This window comes from Schistocerca gregaria, chromosome 8, assembly GCF_023897955.1.
Source record: "Schistocerca gregaria isolate iqSchGreg1 chromosome 8, iqSchGreg1.2, whole genome shotgun sequence".
NCBI classification, from domain to species: Eukaryota; Metazoa; Arthropoda; class Insecta; order Orthoptera; family Acrididae; genus Schistocerca; species Schistocerca gregaria.
In genome coordinates this window covers 133,375,243-133,398,825 of record NC_064927.1, presented here as the reverse complement: position 1 = coordinate 133,398,825, position 23,583 = coordinate 133,375,243, and the positions used below count along the sequence as shown (strand labels likewise).

General features: G+C 44.2%; 1 protein-coding gene across 1 annotated transcript in view; it reads right to left on the bottom strand.

The window, feature by feature from the left end:
- Positions 1-23,583, bottom strand: part of LOC126284756 (glucose dehydrogenase [FAD, quinone]) — a 481,160-nt gene that overhangs the window by 57,729 nt on the left and 399,848 nt on the right. Inside the window, exon 6 of the mRNA XM_049983901.1 lies at positions 5,833-6,075. Within this exon, the coding sequence (XP_049839858.1) occupies positions 5,833-6,075 (243 nt within the window). The remainder of the gene's footprint in view (positions 1-5,832; positions 6,076-23,583) is intronic.

Here is a 23,583-nt window from a genome sequence, read left to right as displayed (position 1 = left end):
TTGCTTACTACAAAATTAGAACCGTATATCATGGAGAAATACGTATAGGAGTAGCAGCAATTCAAGAGGTGAAATGGCTCAGATGGCTCTGAGCACTATGCGACTTAACTTCTGAGATCATCAGTCGCCTAGAACTTAGAACTAATTAAACCTAACTAACGTAAGGATATCACACACATCCATGCCCGAGGCAGGATTCGAACCTGCGACCGTAGCGGTCGCTCGGCTCCAGACTGTAGCACCTAGAATAGCACGGCCACTTCGGCAATTACAGAATTATGTATAGTGGAGGAGATTAGTGGTACTGGCTTTCTTGGAGACAATAAGTATAAAGCAGCAGTCACAAATTTTAAACCTATAAATGAAAGGATGTGTACTTTGAGAACGTTCGCCGTCAGTCACAGTTCTTTGAATACTACTTTGAGTAGTATACAAAGAAATGTGACTGACGCCCGAACAACAGGGAACTAACTTGCATCGAGATTAGAAAATATTGTATTGATAATCACTAGGCACTAGCCGAAATCTGGTTTTTCGTAATAAAACATACAAAAAAAAAGGATGACTGATTAATGCGCTCTATAATTTATAAATATTTAACCTAAGTTCAATGAAGTACTGAAGCGCTGTTTCTATATTTTTGTTTTGCTGGCTTCTTATATTTTACCTTTCTGTTGAGGAAACTGCGTTTTATAGCCCTGTATAATCTGTATTGGTTTCTTTAGTTTCACTACGCCATCACTCTGTTTTACGTTACAAATCAACAGTTTTGGAATGAAACCTGCTGCGGCTCACGTAGGTGCTGTTTGTAGGTTTCCGCCCCCTGTTGCAGGCCAGACGGTATCGTTTAGTTGGCATGGTTGCGGTTGTTTGTCTTCTTCTCGTGTTGACTAGCCCCACTCGGTTTCGCAAGCGTTGCCTATCCGCTAGTGGCAGCAGCGGCGGTTATCGATATGTAGTAACTGTTGGCCTATCTTTGGAGGACGTCGTTATTTTTCCGGATCGTTCGAGTGGCTTCATCTGTTGGGCACTCAGAAGCAGCCAGGTCCGCACATTGATAGGTGACGCCGGGCCTGCTGGTGGCATACATAGACTGGCGGATGGAAGTGTTGTGGTCATGAGGGTGCTCGAGCTCGTACTAAACCAGAACCTGCAGGTCTTAAGATGAGTGCATTTCAATCCACGTAGAGCGGAGTCAGTCACCTGCGTGGGCCCCGCAGTACGTATGTGATGTCGTGACAGATTATCATCGCGCCGTAATGTGCAGTTTGGTGGATATGCGTACCGCTTAGTACTTGAAGACCCTACTGTGTTAAAAGCACTTGGCTCAGTGATTAGACGGTGTGGTTACTCAAATGTGAATTAATAAAGCAGTGAAGAGATTTGTTTCTTTCTCCCAACTGTCGTCAGAGTTGTCACAGTGAGTTCAGTGTGCGTTTGTGTGCCTAATGAATTTGATGTCACTCAGTTGGTACTTGGTTTTGTCTCTCTTTGCGATTGTTTCCGCAATGACATGCGGTTGCTGATTCTGGTTGTTACATTTCGGTTTTGGCTCGCACGCAACTTGAGTGGGGTTTTAGTTACTGTTAGTTTGTCTGGTGTTCTGTACTGTGACTTCTTCAGATTTTCGGGTTGGTGGAATCGGACGGAAATCTGGTAGTGGTTCAAAAATTATTCAAATGGCTCTGAGCACTATGGGACTTAACTTCTGAGGTCATCAGTCGCCTAGAACTTAGAACTACTTAAACCTAACTAACCTAAGAACACCACACACATCCATGCACGAGGCAGGATTCGAACCTGTGACCGTAGCTGTCGCGCGGTTCCAGACTGAAGCGCCTAGAATCGCTCGGCCACACCGGCCGGCACTTACAGAAGTTTTCCAACTCTAACGGTATCTAGTTTGCACAAAATCAGTTAGTTTGTTGGATATCAGTTTGTCTGCCAGAGATACAAATGTTTGAAGCCCTAGGACGCTAAGAATTTATCGGACTTGTTTCCACGGCCGCTCATAAGTCATCTAGTTCGGCTAATGCCGATACGCCACAACCAACGTCCGAGGAACGGACAGAAACTTTCGCGGTGGTTACTGTATGCCTTCGCGATACTGGTCTCTGCACAAGATCGGTCAAAGCGTAAGTTGCCTTAACTTCCTGGTCTCTACTATTTTGTTTTGCTATAACGGCCATTAATTTGCAGACCTGATTATTCTAACCTATTTGCCTTATTAGCAGCGGCGTCCTGAAATTTCTCCTAAGACGTAATTTTAATCTTGGTGCTAGTTGTGAAAAAGTGGCTACTTATGTTCTCGAGAGCGTAACATGGTGCAAAATAATCTATGAGTTTTACTTAATGAATTCAGATTAAGCCAAAGTTTTTTTCATTTTTAGTAATACCTAAAGAAATTTTTGTATTGAGAAGAAGCAATAAAATCCTCCGTTAGAATTTGCCTTTGATTGACCCTGGTTTCTTTTTCTACCATGTCGCTCCTACTTGGCCTTTATTTCTGTTTGTTTATTGGTTTGTGCGGTATTTGACCAGTAACTATAATCTATTCACAGTTTTATTCTGTTACAGATTTCTGTAATGCCCTGTCTCACCAGGGCGGTTGTTAGCTTGCTTCGGCGGGCGGACCCGGCCTTTGTACCTCCAGCCATTACGTCGAAATCCGTCCTGCCGGCAAAGTTACCGCTGCTCCGTAATGAGCCTGTATAATTTAACCAGCTGATTTATGCACTGTATGATTGTATTCAGCTCAGATTTTGGTGATTCAGGTTTGAATAATTCCTTTACCAATTTATTTAATTCAAAAGTCTTAAGAGGTTGAAATTTTAATTCGTAGATGTTTCTATCAAGTTATTTAATTCCAATTTTTGATGTTAATTTTTGTAGTATGTCACATCAATTTATTTCACGGTTTCGAAATAAAATGATGACCTTGAAATAATGATACGATCGTCTGGCTGAGTTAGTGTAAAGTTATAGAATAGAACCTCTAAAATGTGTTTCGGTACTAATTCCTTCTGATGGTTTAACGGTTTCAGTAAATTGATTGCTAGTTTTCTTAATTAAAAAAGGAAATTCGTCTTTCCCGCTCGCCGTTCGAGAGTAGAACGGTAGAGAGACAACTTGAAGGTGGTTCATTGAACCCTCTGCCACACACTTTGTTGTGAATAGCACATTAATCATGTTAACGTAGAAGTAGACATCTTTTGCTGTATTGTTTTATTAAATAAATTTTTGTTATTGTTATTGAACTGTGAATGATACTGTTGTCAGTTTTCCCTTGTGAAGGCCATCCCAAATCGCATCAGATTGTGCTGAATCTTAGTGTGGCTTGCTGAAAGAGTCCTCTAATGTCTCATTCCAATCGCCTGCATTACGCAGTAAAAGGAAACCTGAAAAGCAAGGTTTCATTTACAGTTATATTTTTTTATTCTTATTTGAGAAGTAAAAATTCACATTTATTTTCTTTGATGTGTGTGAGCAAGGGGCCCCTGTTATGTCGGCGACTGCTGGGCAAACACTGTCTCCACGTGCGCGCCGACCACAATTACTCTCCACGCAAAGATTGTGGTTACACTCGTCTGGTGTGAGGCGCTGCCGGGGGGAGAGAGGGGGAAGGGGCAGCGGAGGGTTCCACTGCGGGCCGAACCGCACTATAACCGTGGGTTCCCTGTAGGGCGGAGGCGAGCTGGGTGGGTCTCTGTGCTCTGCTATGCGGTTGCGAACCGGTGAGGGCTACGGAGGGAAGAAGCCTCTCCATCACTTCCAGGTCCCCGATTCAATACACAGTACACGAGGGGCCACTCTCGTTTGCTCAATTTTCTTCTCTGAAAATTTCTTCATCTTGGAAAATTAGTCTCCGAAGGCTCTTTGTCGCTCTAAGGGCACTATAGGTGAATAGTTGCTGTTAAGGGAGAAAATGTATCATCTGCTCTCTAAATAAAATGACAGGGATGAGTAGTTAAAAACTCTATTCAAACATTACAAGAGCAAGGTACGGAAGTAAAAAATGTTTAAAATGTAAATACACTTCAAACACGAGTTGTCGTCTGACAGTTCTGATGCTTTCTAATGATACATGATTCATGTACACAACTGCGGCGCTCTAGAACTGGTTCAGAGAGCTGTCAGCCACTAAAGTAAGTTCATGTTAAAAACATCCGCCCCCGGTAGCTGAGTGGTCAGCTCGAGAGACTGTCAGTCTTAAGGGCCCGGGTTCGATTCCCGGCTGGGTCGGAGATTTTCTACGCTCAGGGACTGGATCTTGTGTTGTCCTAATCATCATCATCTCATCCATACCGACGCGCAAGTCGCTGAAGTAGCGAACGGTCTACCCGACGGGAGGCCCTAGTCACACGACATTATTATGTTAAAAACATGTACCTTACGCGAAGACATATAGAATGTAGATTACACTACTGTTTTAAATGGGTATTCGACGAGTCTTGAAGATTCGTCTTTGCCGTATGTGTGAATTCGAGTTGGGGGAATTCATTGTAATGTGGATAAAATATGTGCTCACTATGAAATTATTTTCTGTTGTTACTAGCTAACAATTTTCATTTTTCCGTAATACAAATACAGTACTAGTACTATTTGACAAAAATAGAGGATAATCTCGAATTAAAATCAACAGATTCGCTCTCTGGTGGACTGCGGTTCAATATATGACTGCTATTACAGAATTTCGATATACTTCCCGTAAACCGTTTAATGCGAATTCTGGGGTGGTGCCTTTGGAAACGATTGTGTTCTGTCCCTATTGACCTCAATTTCGACTGGACGCTAAGCCCTTATCTTTCTTCCTTCCAGTGTCTATAATTTCCTTCAGGCGCAATGCGGACTGGTTTTCCTTCTTCCCTTATATAATGCGATACACAGTGAAATAAGTCACTCTGTATACTATACTTCCATTCATCCGCTACTTTTTTCTTTCTTCTTGAACACTTTATAGTTGAAAAGTACATTAGAAAGCCATTGAATAAGATGTTCTCTATTCCGCCAGACAATTTCATAATTAATGGCAACACAAGTGGTATCTTGGTAAGCTTTCGTGACAATTTCTTGGTACATGTTTCTTAATTCCTAGTTTTGCCAGCTAACTCTAAAGCATAGTATCAACGCTTATGAATGTTAAAAACTATGCTTTCCTTGTATCACAGGAAACAGTGGTGTAAAGCGCAATTGATGTTAACATTTGAAGGTATATTGAAACGGATAGTGATCTTCTTGAGCAGGATAACAAAAACAGTCAGACTAGATCGCAACAATTATTTATTTATTCTGGCAAACAGTTCCTGTCAAACACGACCGTCTTCAGACCAGTAATTTCTTGGTGACGTTTGGAGCCGGTACATGGACCTGCCGTACGTATCGAAAGTTGTTGACTGATATCTTTCTGTACGTACAGCAGTTATATGCACCGGCTCCACACGTCACAATGGAGTTATTGGTCCGAGGATGACCATGTCTGACGGAAGTCAGTTACCAGAATAATTAAAGGATAGTTGAAGTCGAGACCGATAGTTTGTTGTATTTATATTTGACTCATCAGTGAACCATTGAAGCTTATTGCCTTTCATTATTTGTGTCTCCCGAAAGGATGACGGTTTTGACACACTGAAATTCGCATTCTAGAATTGTGGAGCAGACGTCATATTGAGGTAATTTTGTTTTACTTCTACCCATTTTATAATTCACAGACGTTTACCATGATGTAATATACACCTACTTTCCTGTAAGTGGAAGCTTGTAATTGTTCCCGAATAATCTGGATGTCGACAGTAAATTGAAGTTCTTTCTTCCAGAGGCCCACGAGTGACATACCTGCAGTATGGAGTGTGAGAGAGGCGGGTGGTACGGGAACTGGTTGACCGTGAGGTAGCCGCCGACTCCGTGGTAGCCGGGGTCCATCAAGTGCGCCTGAAGGTTGTCCTCGGACTTGAGGAAGTAGGGCAGCACCTCCTGGTAGCTCCAGCCGGGGTTGCCGAACGCCGCCCACTCGTCATAGTCCTTCCTGCTGCCTCGCATGTACATCATGCCGTTGAGCACGCTGGTGCCACCCAGCACCTGCAAGTTAAGCACCACAACGTCACATCACGCCACGTCACGTACATGTGTTACAATACAGTATCTAAATCAAGCCGTTGAGCACGCTGGTGCCGCCCAGCACCTGCAAATTAAGCACCACAACGTCACGTCACGTCACGTCACGTCACGTCACGTCACGTCACATCACGTACATACGTTACAATACAGTATCTAAATCATGCCGTTGAGCACTCTAGTGCCGCCCAGCACCTGCAAATTAAGCACCACAACGTCACGTCACACCATGTCACGTCACGTACAAGTGTTACAATACAGTATCTAAATCATGCTGTTGAGCATGCTAGTGTCGCCCAGTACCTGCAAATTAAGCACCACAACGTCACGTCACGTCACGTCACGTCACGTCACGTCACGTCACGTACATGCTTTACAATACAGTATCCAAATCATGCCGTTGAGCACACTAGTGCCGCCCAGCACCTGCAAATTAAGCACCACAACGTCACATCACGTCACGCCACGTCACGTACATGTGTTACAATACAGTATCTAAATCAAGCCGTTGAGCACGCTGGTGCCGCCCAGCACCTGCAAATTAAGCACCACAACGTCACATCACGTCACGCCACGTCACGTACATGTGTTACAATACAGTATCTAAATCAAGCCGTTGAGCACGCTGGTGCCGCCCAGCACCTGCAAATTAAGCACCACAACGTCACGTCACGTGATGTCACGTCACGTCATGTGACGTCACGTACATACGTTACAATACAGTATCTAAATCATGCCGTTGAGCACTCTAGTGCCGCCCAGCACCTGCAAATTAAGCTCCACAATGTCACGTCACACCTTGTCACGTCAGGTACAAGTGTTACAATACAGTATCTAAATCATGCTGTTGAGCATGCTAGTGCCGCCCAGTACCTGCAAATTAAGCACCACAACGTCACGTCACGTCACGTCACGTCACGTCACGTCACGTCACGTCACGTCACGTCACGTCACGTCACGTCACGTACATGCTTTACAATACAGTATCCAAATCATGCCGTTGAGCACACTAGTGCCGCCCAGCACCTGCAAATTAAGCACCACAACGTCACATCACGTCATGTCACATCATGTACAAGTGTTACAATACAGTATCCAAATCAAGCCGTTGAGCACGCTAGTGCCGCCCAGCACCTGCAAATTAAACACCACAACGTCACATCACGCCACGTCACGTACATGTGTTACAATACAGTATCTAAATCATGCTGTTGAGCATGCTAGTGCCGCCCAGTACCTCCAAATGAAGCACCACAATGTCACGTCACGTCACGTCACGTCACGTCACGTCACGTACATGCGTTACAATACAGTATGCAAATCATGCTATTGAGCACACTAGTGCCGCCCAGCACCTGCAAATTAAGCACCACAACGTCACGTCACGCCATGTCACGCCACGTACAAGTGTTACAATACAGTATCTAAATCAAGCCGTTGAGCACGCTAGTGCCGCCCAGCACCTGCAAATTAAGCACCACAACGTCACATCACGTCACGCCACGTCACGTACATGTGTTACAATACAGTATCTAAATCAAGCCGTTGAGCACGCTGGTGCCGCCCAGCACCTGCAAATTAAGCACCACAACGTCACGTCACGTGACGTCACGTCACGTCATGTGACGTCACGTACATACGTTACAATACAGTATCTAAATCATGCCGTTGAGCACTCTAGTGCCGCCCAGCACCTGCAAATTAAGCTCCACAATGTCACGTCACACCTTGTCACGTCAGGTTCAAGTGTTACAATACAGTATCTAAATCATGCTGTTGAGCATGCTAGTGCCGCCCAGTACCTGCAAATTAAGCACCACAACGTCACGTCACGTCACGTCACGTCACGTCACGTCACGTCACGTCACGTCACGTCACGTCACGTCACGTCACGTCACGTACATGCTTTACAATACAGTATCCAAATCATGCCGTTGAGCACACTAGTGCCGCCCAGCACCTGCAAATTAAGCACCACAACGTCACATCACGTCATGTCACATCATGTACAAGTGTTACAATACAGTATCCAAATCAAGCCGTTGAGCACGCTAGTGCCGCCCATCACCTGCAAATTAAGCACCACAACGTCGCATCACGTTATGTCACGTCACGTACATGTGTTACAATATAGTATGTATACCATGCCGTTCAACATACTAGTGTCGTCCAGGACCTGCCGGAAAAACATCGCAACGTCGCCTCACGTCACGTATCTGTGATAAAATATAGCATGTGCAGGGGTTGGGAAAAAATACATAAAAGACACAGCACAGTTTAGGAAAATCTTTGTCATTTAAAACAGCATCTAGTCCAATTGGAGTGGATACTTACATCTCCTGCACGGTTTTAAAGGGAAGCCTATAACATTCTTCCTTCAAAGTAGTGCATAGTTCAGGAAAAGGCGGAGGTGGATGACGGAAATAGACCGTAAAGACTCAATAACATTGATATCTAATGACAGTGATGGGCAGGGGAGATGTGACAATTCATCCTCGTGCTTATAAAACAGTCCTGGACGTTGCGAGATGTGTGAATAGGCGCCCTGTGGCCTTGATACACGGCATCACTATTGGGGAATAATCACTGTACCATGGGATGATCAGCGAAAATGGTCACATAATCGTTAGCAGTAATGGGACCTTGGAGGATGACAATGGGGCCTAAGGAATGTGACAGAACAAATAATCACCGAGCCTAAGCCATATTTCCCCCTTGGGATATGAACTCGGCCACAAGTTGTAAACTCTGTGAAACAAGACTCATCCGACCAAAAGACTTTCTTCCGTTGCTCCATAGCCAAGGTTTTCTTGCTTCGACATACCGATTTCTTCTCACGGGAATATGCAACATGGATGAGCAGTTTTGGAATTCCAACTTGCTCTGTAGTTCTCTAATTATGAAGATTCTTGTACTGGTGCTGACAAGGTTCCTAAGAGTAGTACTCATTTCTGTGCTGATTATTGCAGCTGCTAGAATGAGATTTTCACTCTGCAGCGGAGTGTGCGCTGATATGAAACTTCCTGGCAAATTAAAACTGTGTGCCGGACCGAGAACCGAACTCGGGACGGTTTTTTTTCGCATCAGTTCAAGTTCGTTTTGTTGATCCTTCCACTCAGTTTTTTATTACAGAGGCCAACCAGCTCTCTGACCGAACACGCTGAGCTACCGTGCCTTTCGTAGGAAAGTGCTCTAGCAACTGAGCTACCCAACCCTTGATATGCCTGGGCATAACAGAGCTCGGATAGCATGTACAGGTACAGCTGCCCATGAAGCTTCAACACGATACCACAGTTCATCAAGGGTAGTAACTGACGTATTCTGACGAGCCAGTTGAACGGCCACCATTGACCAGACTTTTTCAATTTGTGAGAGATTTGGAGAATGTGTGGCTGGGGCAGCAATCGAACATTTTCTGTATCCAGAAAGGCCTGTACAGGACCTGCAACATGCGGTCGTGCATTATCCTGCTGAAATGGTTTCCCAGGGATCGAACAAAGGGTAGAGCCACGAATCGTAACACATCTGAAATGTAACGTCCACTGTTCAAAGTGCCATCAATGCGAACAAGAGGTGACCGAGACGTGTAACCTATGTTACCCCATACCATCATGCCGGGTGATACGCCAGTATTGCTGTGACAAATGTACGCTTCCAATGTGCGTTCATCGCGATGTCACCAAACACGGATGCGACCGTCATGATGCTGCAAACATAACCTGGATTCATCCGAAAAAATGTTGTTTTGCCATTTGTGAATCCAGGTTCGGCGTTGAGTACACCATCGCAGGCGCTCCTGTCTCTGATGCAGCGGCAAGGGTAACCGTAGCCATGGTCTCCGAGCTGATAGTCCATGCTGCTGCTGCTGTTCGTGTAGATGGTTGTTGTCTCGCAAACGTCCCCATCTGTTGACTCAGGGCTCGAGACGTGGCAGCATGAGCCGTTACAGCCATGTGGATAAGATGCCTGTCATCTCGACTGCTAGTGATACGAGGCCGTTGGGATCCAGTACGGCGTTCCGTCTTACCCTCCTGAACCCACCGATTCCATATTCTGCTAACAGTCATTGGATCTCGACCCATTCGTGCAGCAATGTCGTGATACGATAAACCGTAATCGTGATAGGCTACAATCCGACCTTTATCAAAGTCGGATACGTGATGGTATGCATTTCTCCTCCTTACACGAGGCATCACAACAACGTTTCACCAGGCAACGCTGGTCAACTGCTGTTTGTGTATGAGAAATCGGTTGGAAACGTTCCTCATGTCAGCACGTTGTAGGTGTCGCCACCGGCGCCGACCTTGTGTGAATGCTCTGAAAAGCAAATTTGCATATCGCAGCATCTTCTTCCTCTCGGTTAAATTTCGCGTCTGTAGCACGTCATCTTCGTGGTGTAGCATTTTTATTGGCAAGTAGTGTATGTTGAGCAGGAACCCATGTTCGAAAAAAAAACTGTTTTCGTTCTACGAAGGTTCCATTTGATATATGTAACGCGTCCACTTCTGCTGAGGGAAATACAAAAAGGCAAACATCTATTTGGCGCACCACGAATGTAGTAATGTGGACATGTTGGGGATGTGGGTCTGACGGGGAGCGTGAAAGGGTTAATTCGCTGCAGCTCCTGTGCCCTCGGTGGCTCAGATGGATAGAGCGCCTGCCATGTAAGCAGGAGGTCCCGTGTTCGAATTCCGGTCGGGGCACACATTTTCAACATGTCCCCAATGATTCATATCAACGCCTGTTTGCAGCAATTTAAGTATCATTTCAAAGACAAAAGTGCCAAGTTGCCTGTCTTGATATGCAACACCGTACACAGGATGTCGAGTACTACGTCAGACGGTCACTAAACGTCTGCCTTGCAAATTTTACGAGACTCCTGTAGAGACAGAGGAGGATCTGCTAACACGAGGTCTGGCCGCTTCACTAGAAACTGAAGATACATCAGGTGGCATGAAGTATATGTACCATAACATGCTTTGTAGATACATTGTCTGTAACGACGTTGGTGGTCGCCACGCTCGAGCTGCTGTTGTAATGTATCAGTATCTTTCTGTACGTACAGTAATCTGGGTTGTTTTTGTTTTGTAATAATGCAAGCATGAAATGCTTACACCATGTGATCAAAACTATCCGAACACCTCTAAAAACACAGATTTTTCATATTAGTGCTTTGTGCTGCCACCTACTGCCACGTACTATTTATCAGTGACCTCATTAGTGATTAGACATCGTGAAACTATAATGGGGCGCTCCGCGGAACTCACGGACTTCGAACGTGATCAGATGATTGGATGTCAATTGTGTCAAACGTCTGTACGCGAGATTTCCACACTCCTAAGCATCCCTAGGTCCACGGTTTCCGATGTGATAGTGAAGTGGAAAAGTGAAGGGATACGTACAGCACAAAAGCGTACATACCGACCTCGTCCGTTGAATGTGAGAGAGCGACGACAGTTGAAGAGAGTAATAATGTGTAATAGGCAGACATCTATCCAGACCATCACACAGGAATTCCAACTGCGTCAGGATCCACTGCAAGTACTATGAGTTGGATTTTATAGACGAGCGGCCGCTGATAAGCCACACACAACGCCGGTAAATGACAAACGACGCCCCGCTTGGTGTAAGGAGCTTAAACACTGGACGATTGAACAGTGAAAAAATGTTGTGTGGAGTGACGAATCACGGTACACAATGTGGCGATCCGATGCCAGGGTGTTGGTATGGCGACTGCCCGGTGAACGTCATCTACCAGCGTGTGTAGTGCCAACAGTAAAATTCAGAGGCTGTGGTGTTATGGTCTGGTCGTGTTTTTCATGGAGGGGGCTTGCACCCCTTCTTGTTTTGCGTGGCACTATCACAGCGCAGGTCTACATTGATGTTTTAAACACCTTATAGCTTAGCACTGTTGACGAGCAATTCGGTGATGCCGATTGCATCTTTCAACACGATCGAGCACCTGTTCATAATGCACGACCTGAGGCGGAGTGGTTACACGACAGTAACATCCCTATAATGGACTTGCCTTCACAAATTCCTGAACTGAATCCTACAGAACAATATTGGGATGTTTTGGAACGCCGACTTCGTGCCAGGCCTCGCCGACTGACATTGATACCTCTCCTCAGTGCAGCACTCCGTGAATAATGGGCTACCATTCCTCAAGAAACCTTCCAGCACCTGACTGAACGTACACCTGCGAGAGTGGAAGCTGTCATCTAGGGTAACGGTGGGTCAACACCGTATTGAGTTCCAGCATTACCGGTGGAGAGCGGATACTTTTGATCACATAATGTAAGTGTGAACACAAACAATTATGCTTAAGCGATAAATGGAATCCTTTCGAATTGTTACCTAATAATTGTACTGCACGACGCCTAATTCAGTTACTTAAACAGAAGTGAATGAGCTAAAATCTGAACTGAAACGTCGCAGAACGGAAATTTTACGTTTACGGACGTGAATTCCTGTTCAAACTATTATGTTCTCACTCCCCTCTACAAATACTAGAAACTTGTAAAGGGAATTTCCGAACACCCTGTATGTACAAAATGCATGTAAATTTTACTGTTTTGAGATTGCTTGTAACATGTGAAAAACTTTTTTTTTTTCGTCATCAGTCTACTGACTGGTTTGATGCGGCCCGCCACGAATTCCTTTCCTGTGCTAACCTCTTCATCTCAGAGTAGCACTTGCAACCTACGTCCTCAATTATTTGCTTGACGTATTTCAATCTCTGTCTTCCTCTACAGTTTTTGCCCTCTACAGCTCCTTCTAGTACCATGGAAGCCATTCCCTCATGTCTTAGCACATGTCCTATCATCCTGTCCCTTCTCCTTATCAGTGTTTTCCACATATTCCTTTCCTCTCCGATTCTGCGTAGAACCTCCTCATTCCTTACCTTATTAGTCCACCTAATTTTCAACATTCGTCTATAGCAAGACATCTCAAGTGCTTCGATTCTCTTCTGTTCCGGTTTTCCCACAGTCCATGTTTCACTATCATACAATGCTGTACTCCAGACGTACATCCTCAGAAATTTCTTCCTCAAATTAAGGCCGGTATTTGATATTAGTAGACTTCTCTTGGCCAGAAATGCCTTTTTTGCCGTAGCGAGTCTGCTTTTGATGTCCTCCTTGCTCCGTCCGTCATTGGTTATTTTAATGCCTAGGTAGCAGAATTCCTTAACTTCATTGACTTCGTACCCTCAATCTTGATGTTAAGTTTCTCGCTGTTCTCATTTCTACTACTTCTCATTACCTTCGTCTTTCTCCGATTTACTCTCAAACCATACTGTGTACTCATTAGACTGTTTATTCCGTTCAGCAGATCATTTAATTCTTCTTCACTTTCACTCAGCCGTAACGTCAGAATTGCCTCTCTCGTGCCTTTACTTTTCCTAAAGCCAAACTGATCGTCACCTAGAGCATTCTCAATTTTCTTTTCCATTCTTCTGTATATTATACTTGTAAGCAGCTACGATGCATGAGCTGTTAAGCTGATTGAGCGATAATTCTCGCACTTGTCAGCTCTTGCCGTCTTCGGAATTGTGTGGATGATGCTTTTCCGAAAGTCAGATGGTATGTCGCCAGACTCATACATTCTACACACTAACGTGAATAGTCGTTTTGTTGCCACTTCCCCCAATGATTTTAGAAATTCTGATGGAATGTTATCTATCCATTCTGCCTTATTTGACCGTAAGTCCTCCAAAGCTCTTTTAAATTCCAATACTGGATCCCCTATCTCTTCTATATCGACTCCTGTTTCTTCTTCTATCACATCAGACAAACCTTCACCCTCATAGAGGCTTTCAATGTATTCTTTCCACCTATCTGCTCTCTCTTCTGCATTTAACAGTGGAATTCCTGTTGCAATCTTAATGTTACCACCGATGCTTTTAATGTCACCAAAGGTTGTTTTGACTTTCCTGTATGCTGAGTCTGTCCTTCCGACAATCATATCTTTTTCGATGTCTTCACATTTTTCCTGCAGCCATTTCGTCTTAGCTTCCCTGCACTTCCTATTTATTTCATTCCTCAGCGACTTGTATTTCTGTATTCCTGATTTTCCCGGAACATGTTTGTACTTCCTCCTTTCATCAATCAACTGTGATATTAAGTGATGATAGGATCAAGGGAGTAGGATATCATCATGGAATCCAATAGCGAAAATCAAGTACCAACGACAAAACACTGGTTATCCTGGTAGATCATGTGTGGATAAAAATCCTACTTCAAGGTCGCAAATTTTCTTTGATGATTACCGATTTCGGCTCATTACTGAGCTACCTTCAGACCAATCTAAAAGTTGTTTAGTGTGTAACACTCATTACGCATCATCTTATTTTTCTTAGAGATAAGTCACCCTTGTTAAATAAAAAATTCTAAAGTGAAAATTACAGTTGGTTAAGCAAATTGTCAACTTACATAACGAACTACGATTTACAGTAAAACAAAAAAATAAAAATTAAAAAATACGACATATGTAACGTGTAACAGACACCGAATTTTGATTGATCTAAATGACTCAGTAATGAGCCGAAACCGGTAATCAGTGAAGAAAATTTGCCATGTTGACATGGGATTTTTATCTAAACTTGTTTAAAATCAACAGATCGCGTATCTGCCCATTGACAAAATAACGAGCAATTTTGCTGAATTGGATACTTGTCGCTGAAGCCTACAATCGCAGGTGCATCCACTGTTTGTGTGCACGTGCTCGCCTCTGTGTGTGTGTGTGTGTGTGTTTTGTAATACCACAATTTTTTCCGTCTTGTATCAAGCTATGATTTCACACTCTCGAAAAGACAGACTTCACCACCTCGGGCAAGACGTCCACGCAAGTGCAGTGTTTAGAGTTGCTTTGCGTACGACAGCTTTTACTTTCCTTCCCCCACCACCACAGGGCGTGGTACTAGCAGAACTCGTCCGATGCTGGAGCCGGCTCGTCTGAGGCACTTATTACAGCTTTCCAGTGATTGACAACAGGCCGCAGGCAACCGCAAGGTAACGAGCCCGACACGCGACGTGAACCATGCCCCACACCATCCTCAGTTTCACGACTATTTTGCTACACCACTCTCCCACATTAGAAACCACTTTCTTTTGACATCTAAATACTCCATATGTTTCCATCCACATACACCGTAAGCCGTATTCCATTCCAATACGACTATATGCCTCTACTCTCCTTTATTCTCATGATCCTCACGCGAGATACACGATGTTAGCAGCAGAATAGTTGTGCAGTCCTCCTCGAATACAGATGCTCTAAGTCAACAAAACAGGGTTTCGTGAGAACTTCGTTTTTCTTTCGAGGTTTCTAATTTATGTTTCCCACGCACCTTTACTATCCTAGCAGCGAATACATGAATTCGATATCGGCTGTCACGTCTACTTGATAAGGCTTCCAAATACCAATGCAAGGCTACGGAATTTATCAGACTAGTGTCTAGTGCACTGTTTCCTTTAGGTCTACATATACAGTGTGGTCTATTGATCGTGACCGGGCCACATATACCACGAAATAAGCGTCAAACGAAAAAACTACAAAGAACGAAACTTGTCTATCTTGAAGGGGGAAACCAGATGGCGCTTCCATAGGTCAAACGGATATCAACTGCGTTTTTTTTAAAAATAGGAACCCCCATTTTTATTACATATTCGTGTAGTACGTAAAGAAATATGAATGTTTCAGTTGGACCACTTTTTACGCTTTGTAATGGATGGCGCTGTTACAGTCACAAACATATGGCTCACAATTTTAGACGAACAGTTGGTAAGAGGTAGGCTAATTAAATTAAAATACAGAACGCAGGTACGTTTGAACATTTTATTTCGGCTGTTCCAATGTGATATATGTACCTTTGTGAACTTATCATTTCTGAGAACGCATGTTGTTACAGCGTGATTATCTGTAAATACCACATTAAGACAATAAATGCTCAAAATGATGTCCGTCAAACTCAATGCATCTGGCAATACGTGAAACGACATTCCTGTCAACAGCGAGTAGCTCGCCTTCCGTAATGTTTGCACATGCATTGACAATGCGCTGACGCATGTTGTCAGGCGTTGTCGGTGGATCACGATAGCAAATATCCTTCAACTTTCCCCATAGAAAGATATCCGGGGACGTCAGATGCGGCGAACGTGAGGGCCATGGTATGATGCTTCGACGACCAATCCACCTGTCAAGAAATATGCTATTCAATACCGCTTCAACATCACGCGAGCTATGTGCCGGACAGCCATCATGTTGGAAGTACATCGCCATTCTGTCTTGCAGTGAAACATCTTGTACTAACATCGGTAGAACATTACGTAGGAAATCAGCATACATTGCACCATTTAGATTGCCATCGATAAAATGGAGGCCATTTATCCTTCCTCCCATAATTCCGCACCATACATTAACCCTCCAATATCGCTGATGTTCCACTTGTCGCAGCCATTGTTTATTTTCCGTTGCCCAATAGTGTGTATTATTCCTGTTTACGTTACCGCTGCTGGTGAATGTCGCTTCGTCGCTAAATAGAACGCGTGCAAAAAATATGTCAACATCCCGTAATTTCTCTTGTGCCCAGTGTCAGAACTGTACACGACGTTCAAAGTCGTCGCCATGCAATTCCTGGTGCATAGAAATATGGTAAGGGTGCAATTGATGTTGATGTAGCACTTTCAACACCGACGTTTTTGAGATTGCCGATTCTAGCGCAATTTGTCTGCTACTGACGTGGAGATTAGCATCAACAGCAGCTAAAAACACCTACTCGAGCATCATCGTTTGTTGCACGTCGTGGTTGACGTTTTACATGTGGTTGAACACTTCCTGTTTCCTTAAATAACGTAACTATTTGGCGAACGGTGCGGACACTTGGATGATGTCGTCCAGGATACCGAGCAGCATACATAGCACAAGCCCATTGGGAATTTTGATCACAATAGCCATACATCAACACGATATCGACCTTTTCCGCAACTGGTAAACGGTCTATTTTAACACGGGTAATGTATCACGAAGTAAATACTGCCCGCACTGGCGGAATGTTACGTGATACCACGTACTTATACGTTTGTGACTATTATAGCGCCATCTATCACAAAGCGAAAAAAGTGGTCATATTTCTTTACGTACTACACGAATATGTAATAAAGATTGGGGTTCCTAATAATAAAAAAAAAAAACGCAGTTGATATCCGTGTGAACTGTGGCGGCGCCATCTAGAAGGCCAACCATAGCGCCATCTGGTTTCCCCCCTTCAAGCTAGACGAGTTTCGTTCTTTGTAGTTTTTTCGTTTGATACTTATTTCGTGAGATATTTGACCCGGTCACTATTAATTGGCCACTCTGTATACACCGCAAGTCATGTTACAGTGTGTTACGTAGGGAATTTTCGATATGCCTAAGTTCTTTAATTTTCGCGTTCTGTAAATTTCGCAAGACCTTTGTGAGACGAACTACCCGAACGCATACTTTCGAAATTTCAATAGTAAACCCCTCAAACCTCTCTACGATGCAGAACACCTCTCTTGTAGTGCCTGTCATTGGAAGGTGTTTTATTTTATTTGTTTTTTAAAGCATCTCCATAATGCTCTCGAGCCGTCAAACGCACCCATGATCAAACATGCCGCTCTTCATTGCATCCTGTTTCTCATTTCTGTTACTGCACCACGGTAAGCGTCCCTGACTGGAGAACAATAGTCGGCTGAACAAGTGTTTTGTCGGCCACTTCTTTCACGGACGAATTAAATTTGCATACGTTTCTTCCTATGACACGCCAGGATAGCCTAGCGTGTTAGTGTGAGATTGGGGACTGGGAGGCGCGCCAGATCGGATCCGACAGATCAACGACGAGGGCCGGTGTGGTTTTCTTCTTACGGTTTCGCACATCCCATTTTTTTGGGTGAATACCGCGCTGGTACACAAGGTCAACACAGTTACATGATTCGCAAACATTTAGAAAACTTTAGCTCAGTTTCACATTACTAATATCACATGCAGACAGTTAGGGTACACATGTTCCGTCCCTGGGGTATCGGGTTTGCGACAGGAAGCACATCCACCCACCCCTTAAACTGCGTCCGGTCTCGGAAAGCCCAACGGTAGCGACTGGCCGCCGTGTCATCCTCAGCCCATAGGCGTCACTGGATGCGGATATGGAGAGGCATGCGGTCAGCACACAGCTCTCCCGGTCGTGTCAGTTTTCGTGACCGTAGCCTCTACTTGTCATTCAAGCAGCTTCTCAATTGGACTCACAAGGGCTGAGTGCATCCCGCTTGCCGACAGCACTCGGTAGACCAGCACGGAGACCGATGAAAGTGATAGACAAACCCGACAGCTCTTAACTTCGGTGACCTGACGGGAGCCGGTAATACTACTCCGGCAAGGCCGTTGACACCCCTCAAATCAACCATCCAAATCCATTAAACAACCATGCCGATCCTGCACCAATACGGGACAAAGGCACAAGAAAAAGAAGATGAAGATTCTTCGTATGCACCTTATCCTGACATGTACTTTCCCTACTCTTTCTGTTATATGATTATTCACTTTAGACAGCTCGGGATGATTCCTCCTACGTATTTTACCTTATCTACTGTTTCCAGTATGGTGTCACTAGTTTTCACGAAATTTCAACAACAAACTACAGAAGGAAAAATTCACTAAATTTCAACCACCAACTACGTTGGGCCGGCCGCGGTGGCCGTGCGGTTCTAGGCGCTTCAATCCGGAACCGCAGGACTGTTACGGTCGCAGGTTCGAATCCTGCCTCGGGCATGGGTGTGTGTGATATCCTTAGGTTAGTTAGGTTTATGTAGTTCTAAGTTCTAGGGGACTGATGACCTAAGATGTTAAGTCCCATAGCGCTCAGAGCCATTTGAACTACGTTGGGGTAAATGGTTATCATAATGAAGTAAGAGAAATCAGAGCTCGTACAGTAAGATTTATTTTTCTCACGCGCTGTTATGGAGTGGAACGGTAGAGAAGTTCTCTAAAGGTAGTTTCTAGAACCCTATGCCACTCACTTAAGTGTGCATTCTAGAGATGTATAGCCGGCTGCTGTGGTCGAGCGGTTCTACGCGCTTCAGTCTGGAACCGCGCGACCGCTACGGTCGCAAGTTCGAATCGGCAATGCATGTGTGTGATGTCCTTGGGTTAGGTTTAAGCAGTTCTAAGTTCTAGGGGACTGATGACTTCATATGCTAAGTCTCATAGTGCTCAGAACCATTTAAACTTTTTTTTCTTAGATGTATAGCGGCACAGGTGCACTGCGCTTTCCCAGAACCCTTCATTCAAACAAATCTAAATTACTCATTCAATTATTCAGATCGATTCTTCGATCTGCCCTTAAACACATACATGTAAAACATTCCAGATATTCAAATGAAACTCCACTACTGGCAATTAAAATTGCTACACCAAGACGAAATGCAGACGATAATGGGGTATTCATTGAACAAATATATTTTACTAGAACTGACATGTGATTACACTTTAACGCAATTTGGGTGCATAGATCTTGAGAAATCAGTACCCAGAACAACCAACTCAGGCTGTAATAACGCCCTTGATACCCTGGGCATTGACTCAGAGCTTGGGTGGCGTGTATAGGTACAGCTGCCTATGCAGCTTCAACACGATACCACAGTTCATCAGGGGTAGTGACTGGCGTATTGTGACGAGCCAGTTGCTGGCCATTAGTGACCAGACGTTTTCAATTGGTGAGAGATCTGGAGAATGCTCTGGCCAAGGCAGCAGTCGAATGTTTTCTGTACCCAGAAAGGCCCGTACAGGACCTGCAACATGCGGTCGTGCATTATCCTGCTGAAATGTAGGGCTTCGCAGGTATCGAATGAAGGGTAGAGCCACGGGTCGTAACATATCTTAAATGTAACGTCCACTGTTCAAAGTGCCGTCATTGCGAACAAGAGGTGACCGAGACGTGTAACCAATGGCACTCCATACCATCACGCCGGGTGATACGCCAGTATGGCGATGACGAATACACGCTTCCAATGTGCGTTCACCGCAATGTCTCCAAACACGGACGCGACCATCATCATTCTGTAGACAGAAACTAGATTCATCCGAAAAAATGACGTTTTACCATTCGTGCACCCAGGTTCGTCGTTGAGTACACCATCGCAGGCGCTCCTGTCTGTGATGCAGCGTCAGTGGTAACCGCAGCCATGGTCTCCGAGCTGATAGTCCATGGTGCTGCAAACGCCGTCGAACTGTTCGTGCAGTTATTTGTTGTCTTGCAAACGTCACCATCTGTTGACACAGGGATCGAGATTTGGCTGCACGATCCGTTACAGCCATGCCGATAAGATGCGTGTCGTCTCGACTGCTAGTGATACGAGGGCGTTGGGATCCAGCACGGCGTTCTGTATTACCGTCCTGAACCCACCGTTTCGATTTTCTGCTAACAGTCATTGGATCTCGACCAACGCGAGCCGCAATGTCGCGATACGATAAGCCGCAATCACGATAGACTACAATACGATATTTATCAAAGTCGGAAACGTGATGATACGCATTTCTCCTCCATAGACGAGGCATCACAACAACGTTTCACCAGGCAACGCCGGTCAATTGCTGTTTGTATATGAGAAATCGGTTGGAAACTTTCCTCATGTCAGCACGTTGTATGTGTCACCACCGGCGCTAACATTGTGTGACTGCTCTGAAAAGCTGATCATTTGCATATCACAGCATCTTCTTCCTGTCGGTTAAATTTCGCGTCTGTAGCTCGTCATCTTCGTGGTGTAGCAATTTTAATGGCCAGTAGTGTAGTTTAAAATCTAGAGGGAGTACCAAGAGGACTGAGGCTTGAATGAGAATTTGAATAGAGGAAGGAGGCATGCTAGGATAGTCAGTGTGGCTGTGCAAAGCCACTGTGCCAGGATGGCGTAGTACTGAGGCCATCTGCCTACTGAAGAGGCCATCCGGTTTCGAATCACAGACTTGGTACTAACTTTCATTCGTCTCTTCAGTCTGCGTGTACATTCCTGATAGCCACCATAGACCTTATAATCGGATACTACCAGCTTCTTTCTGTGGTGTCACAGGTGTCGTTTTGGCGTTATGCAAATTTAAATAGAATTGACGTTAATTACACAAGGTGGAATATTTTCCCAATATTTCTGCATTATCTCCAAAGGTGTTATTTTCCTGTAAACAACAGTGTCGTTAGCGAACAATCTGATAGCGCTGATAATCCAGACTAATAAACTGTTTACGTATATCGAGAACATCGGCGTCGGCTTATGCTTTATCACTACACACGACGTTCCCGTCGAACATTCAACATTGTAACCGTGTGAAATCTTTCTATATACAAATGACGAAGTAAGGGATGTTAAATATTCACATTTTGAACACCACTGCTGACAGTCAACGGTTGCGTACGTGCTGATCACTTATTAAATCTTAACGTCATAATGCGAAATCGAAGGTTTTCAGTGCAGTTAAAAAGAAGTAAACCGTGTGTTCTTTCCGCTGTTCTCCGGGTCATAACCAATTAACGTCAGACAGAACGCTGAGAATGATAGCACGAAGAAGAACTGATGAACCGTTATCACGGCTTTAGGTTGCTATTAGCAACAGTCCACTTGCCGTTAATGCTAATTTTATCAGTCCATTTTGAGTATGACACACCATGACTATATTTGAGATGACATTAATACACAACACCGTGTCAACATCAGAGCTCTACTAATATTACCAAAGATTCCACGACACGATGCTCTATATTACGTTTGTCTCTGGTAATCTGATGGCAGGCCATACTCGAAACACTTTAATACGAAATGTTGAAAAGAAATCGGTCAATTTTGTGAAATGAATCTTCTAACAGGAGAAATGAAACAGATTAGGGAATCATTAGACGCATAACGTTTGCTGTACATGATTTCGACCATCATCCAAAGGCCTGTCAAATGTTTCTCTAAGCTATTTTGTTTCTGACTTTTAGATAAATGATTTCACAAAATATTTGACAGCTTTTATTTCAATTTCTTTTAAATTTTCAAATTTTGTTCAGAAAGTATTATTGAAACATTTGCTGTCGTAGCGTCTTATGTTCTCGAAATGTTCTCAATTTAGAATTTGACAAGAATTAAACCATTTTCACAGTCAAATATCACACAAATGCCACTTCTCATATACTGTGTAGCAATGAAGATGACTCCCTGCACTCTTCCGGCTTCCGGGAATCATAGAATGTGTATCACGTATTGTGAAGGCTGTGGGCCCCTCATCTGAGATTGAGTTGAAATGTGTACAGTTTGGGCACGAATGCGGAAAGGATAGCTAGACATGAAAAGATTCACTATATTACGGTGTCTACTGTAATCTAAATGCCCTAAATTTAGTACCTGATTTCAAGGAAGCGCTTTTGACTGTTAAATATCACAGCAACGTACTTTTCTCTGCTCGAAATACTGTAGTTAGGCCTTGCACAGGTAAAAGATTTGACTATTTACATAGCTAGCAGCAGCTGTTTATGATATACATCAGTTTCCGATCAAATCAGTAATCAAGATTCCTTAATGACCCTGACTACTTTTAACACATTTTTTTAAGCACTAGAGTCCTCTATGGACAATTTGCTATCCAATTTGCCGATTCCCCGCTCTTCATTTGGCTATGAAAACCCGATCAAAAACCCGCGGTGAAACATTTGATCAAAATACGTTTTAACAGCAAGCTATCTCTCGCTATTAGCGACGTAAAGCAGTGATAAGGCCATTCTATCGTATTCACGTAATGGTCGCTAAACTCCTGTGCGACTTTGTCGGAAGTTGAACGTACGAGGAAGGTAGCAAAGTGGAGGTTCAGTGTTTCACAGTCTTAGCGGTTGAAAGATGAAAACACGTTAGAAAGTGGGGGGGGGGGGGGGGATGGCACCAAATCTATCGGGTTAGGTGACAAATTTGTGGGTCATCATCGAGCTTCTATTACGAAATATTTAGGCATAAAATTGTTGCCACAAGTAAATCAGTTCAGACGCCGTGTTTTTAGCGGGTATGTCAAAAACTTGTTTTGTTTGTTGGGTAAAAACTCTTCACCGAGAGACCCACTCCAGGTGCAGAATCAAGAACCGGAGTCACAGCTGCTGACCATGTGCCAATTGGCGAGATCTGAACAGCTGTTAATGCGGCTGCGTTCCTCGAATAGACGGAGAACTCTCTCCGACATAAAAATGTCTAATTTGGCGGAACGACTGTCGTTTGAGAGCGCACTGGAGAAGGAGCAGTTTCGCTTTCGCTTCGCGGCTTTTAACCGTTCCTCATTCTTTCAAGACAAGGATGGACTTGCTGAACAGGGACGCAGTGGCATCCAGTTTACACCTCGTGAATTTTGTCTGGTGTTGAGGCATTTCCAAGTCGGCAAAATAACTGCTCGAGCAAGCAAGGGTCCGAGTTCTAGTGCCCACCCAGCACAAAGTTTTAATCTAAC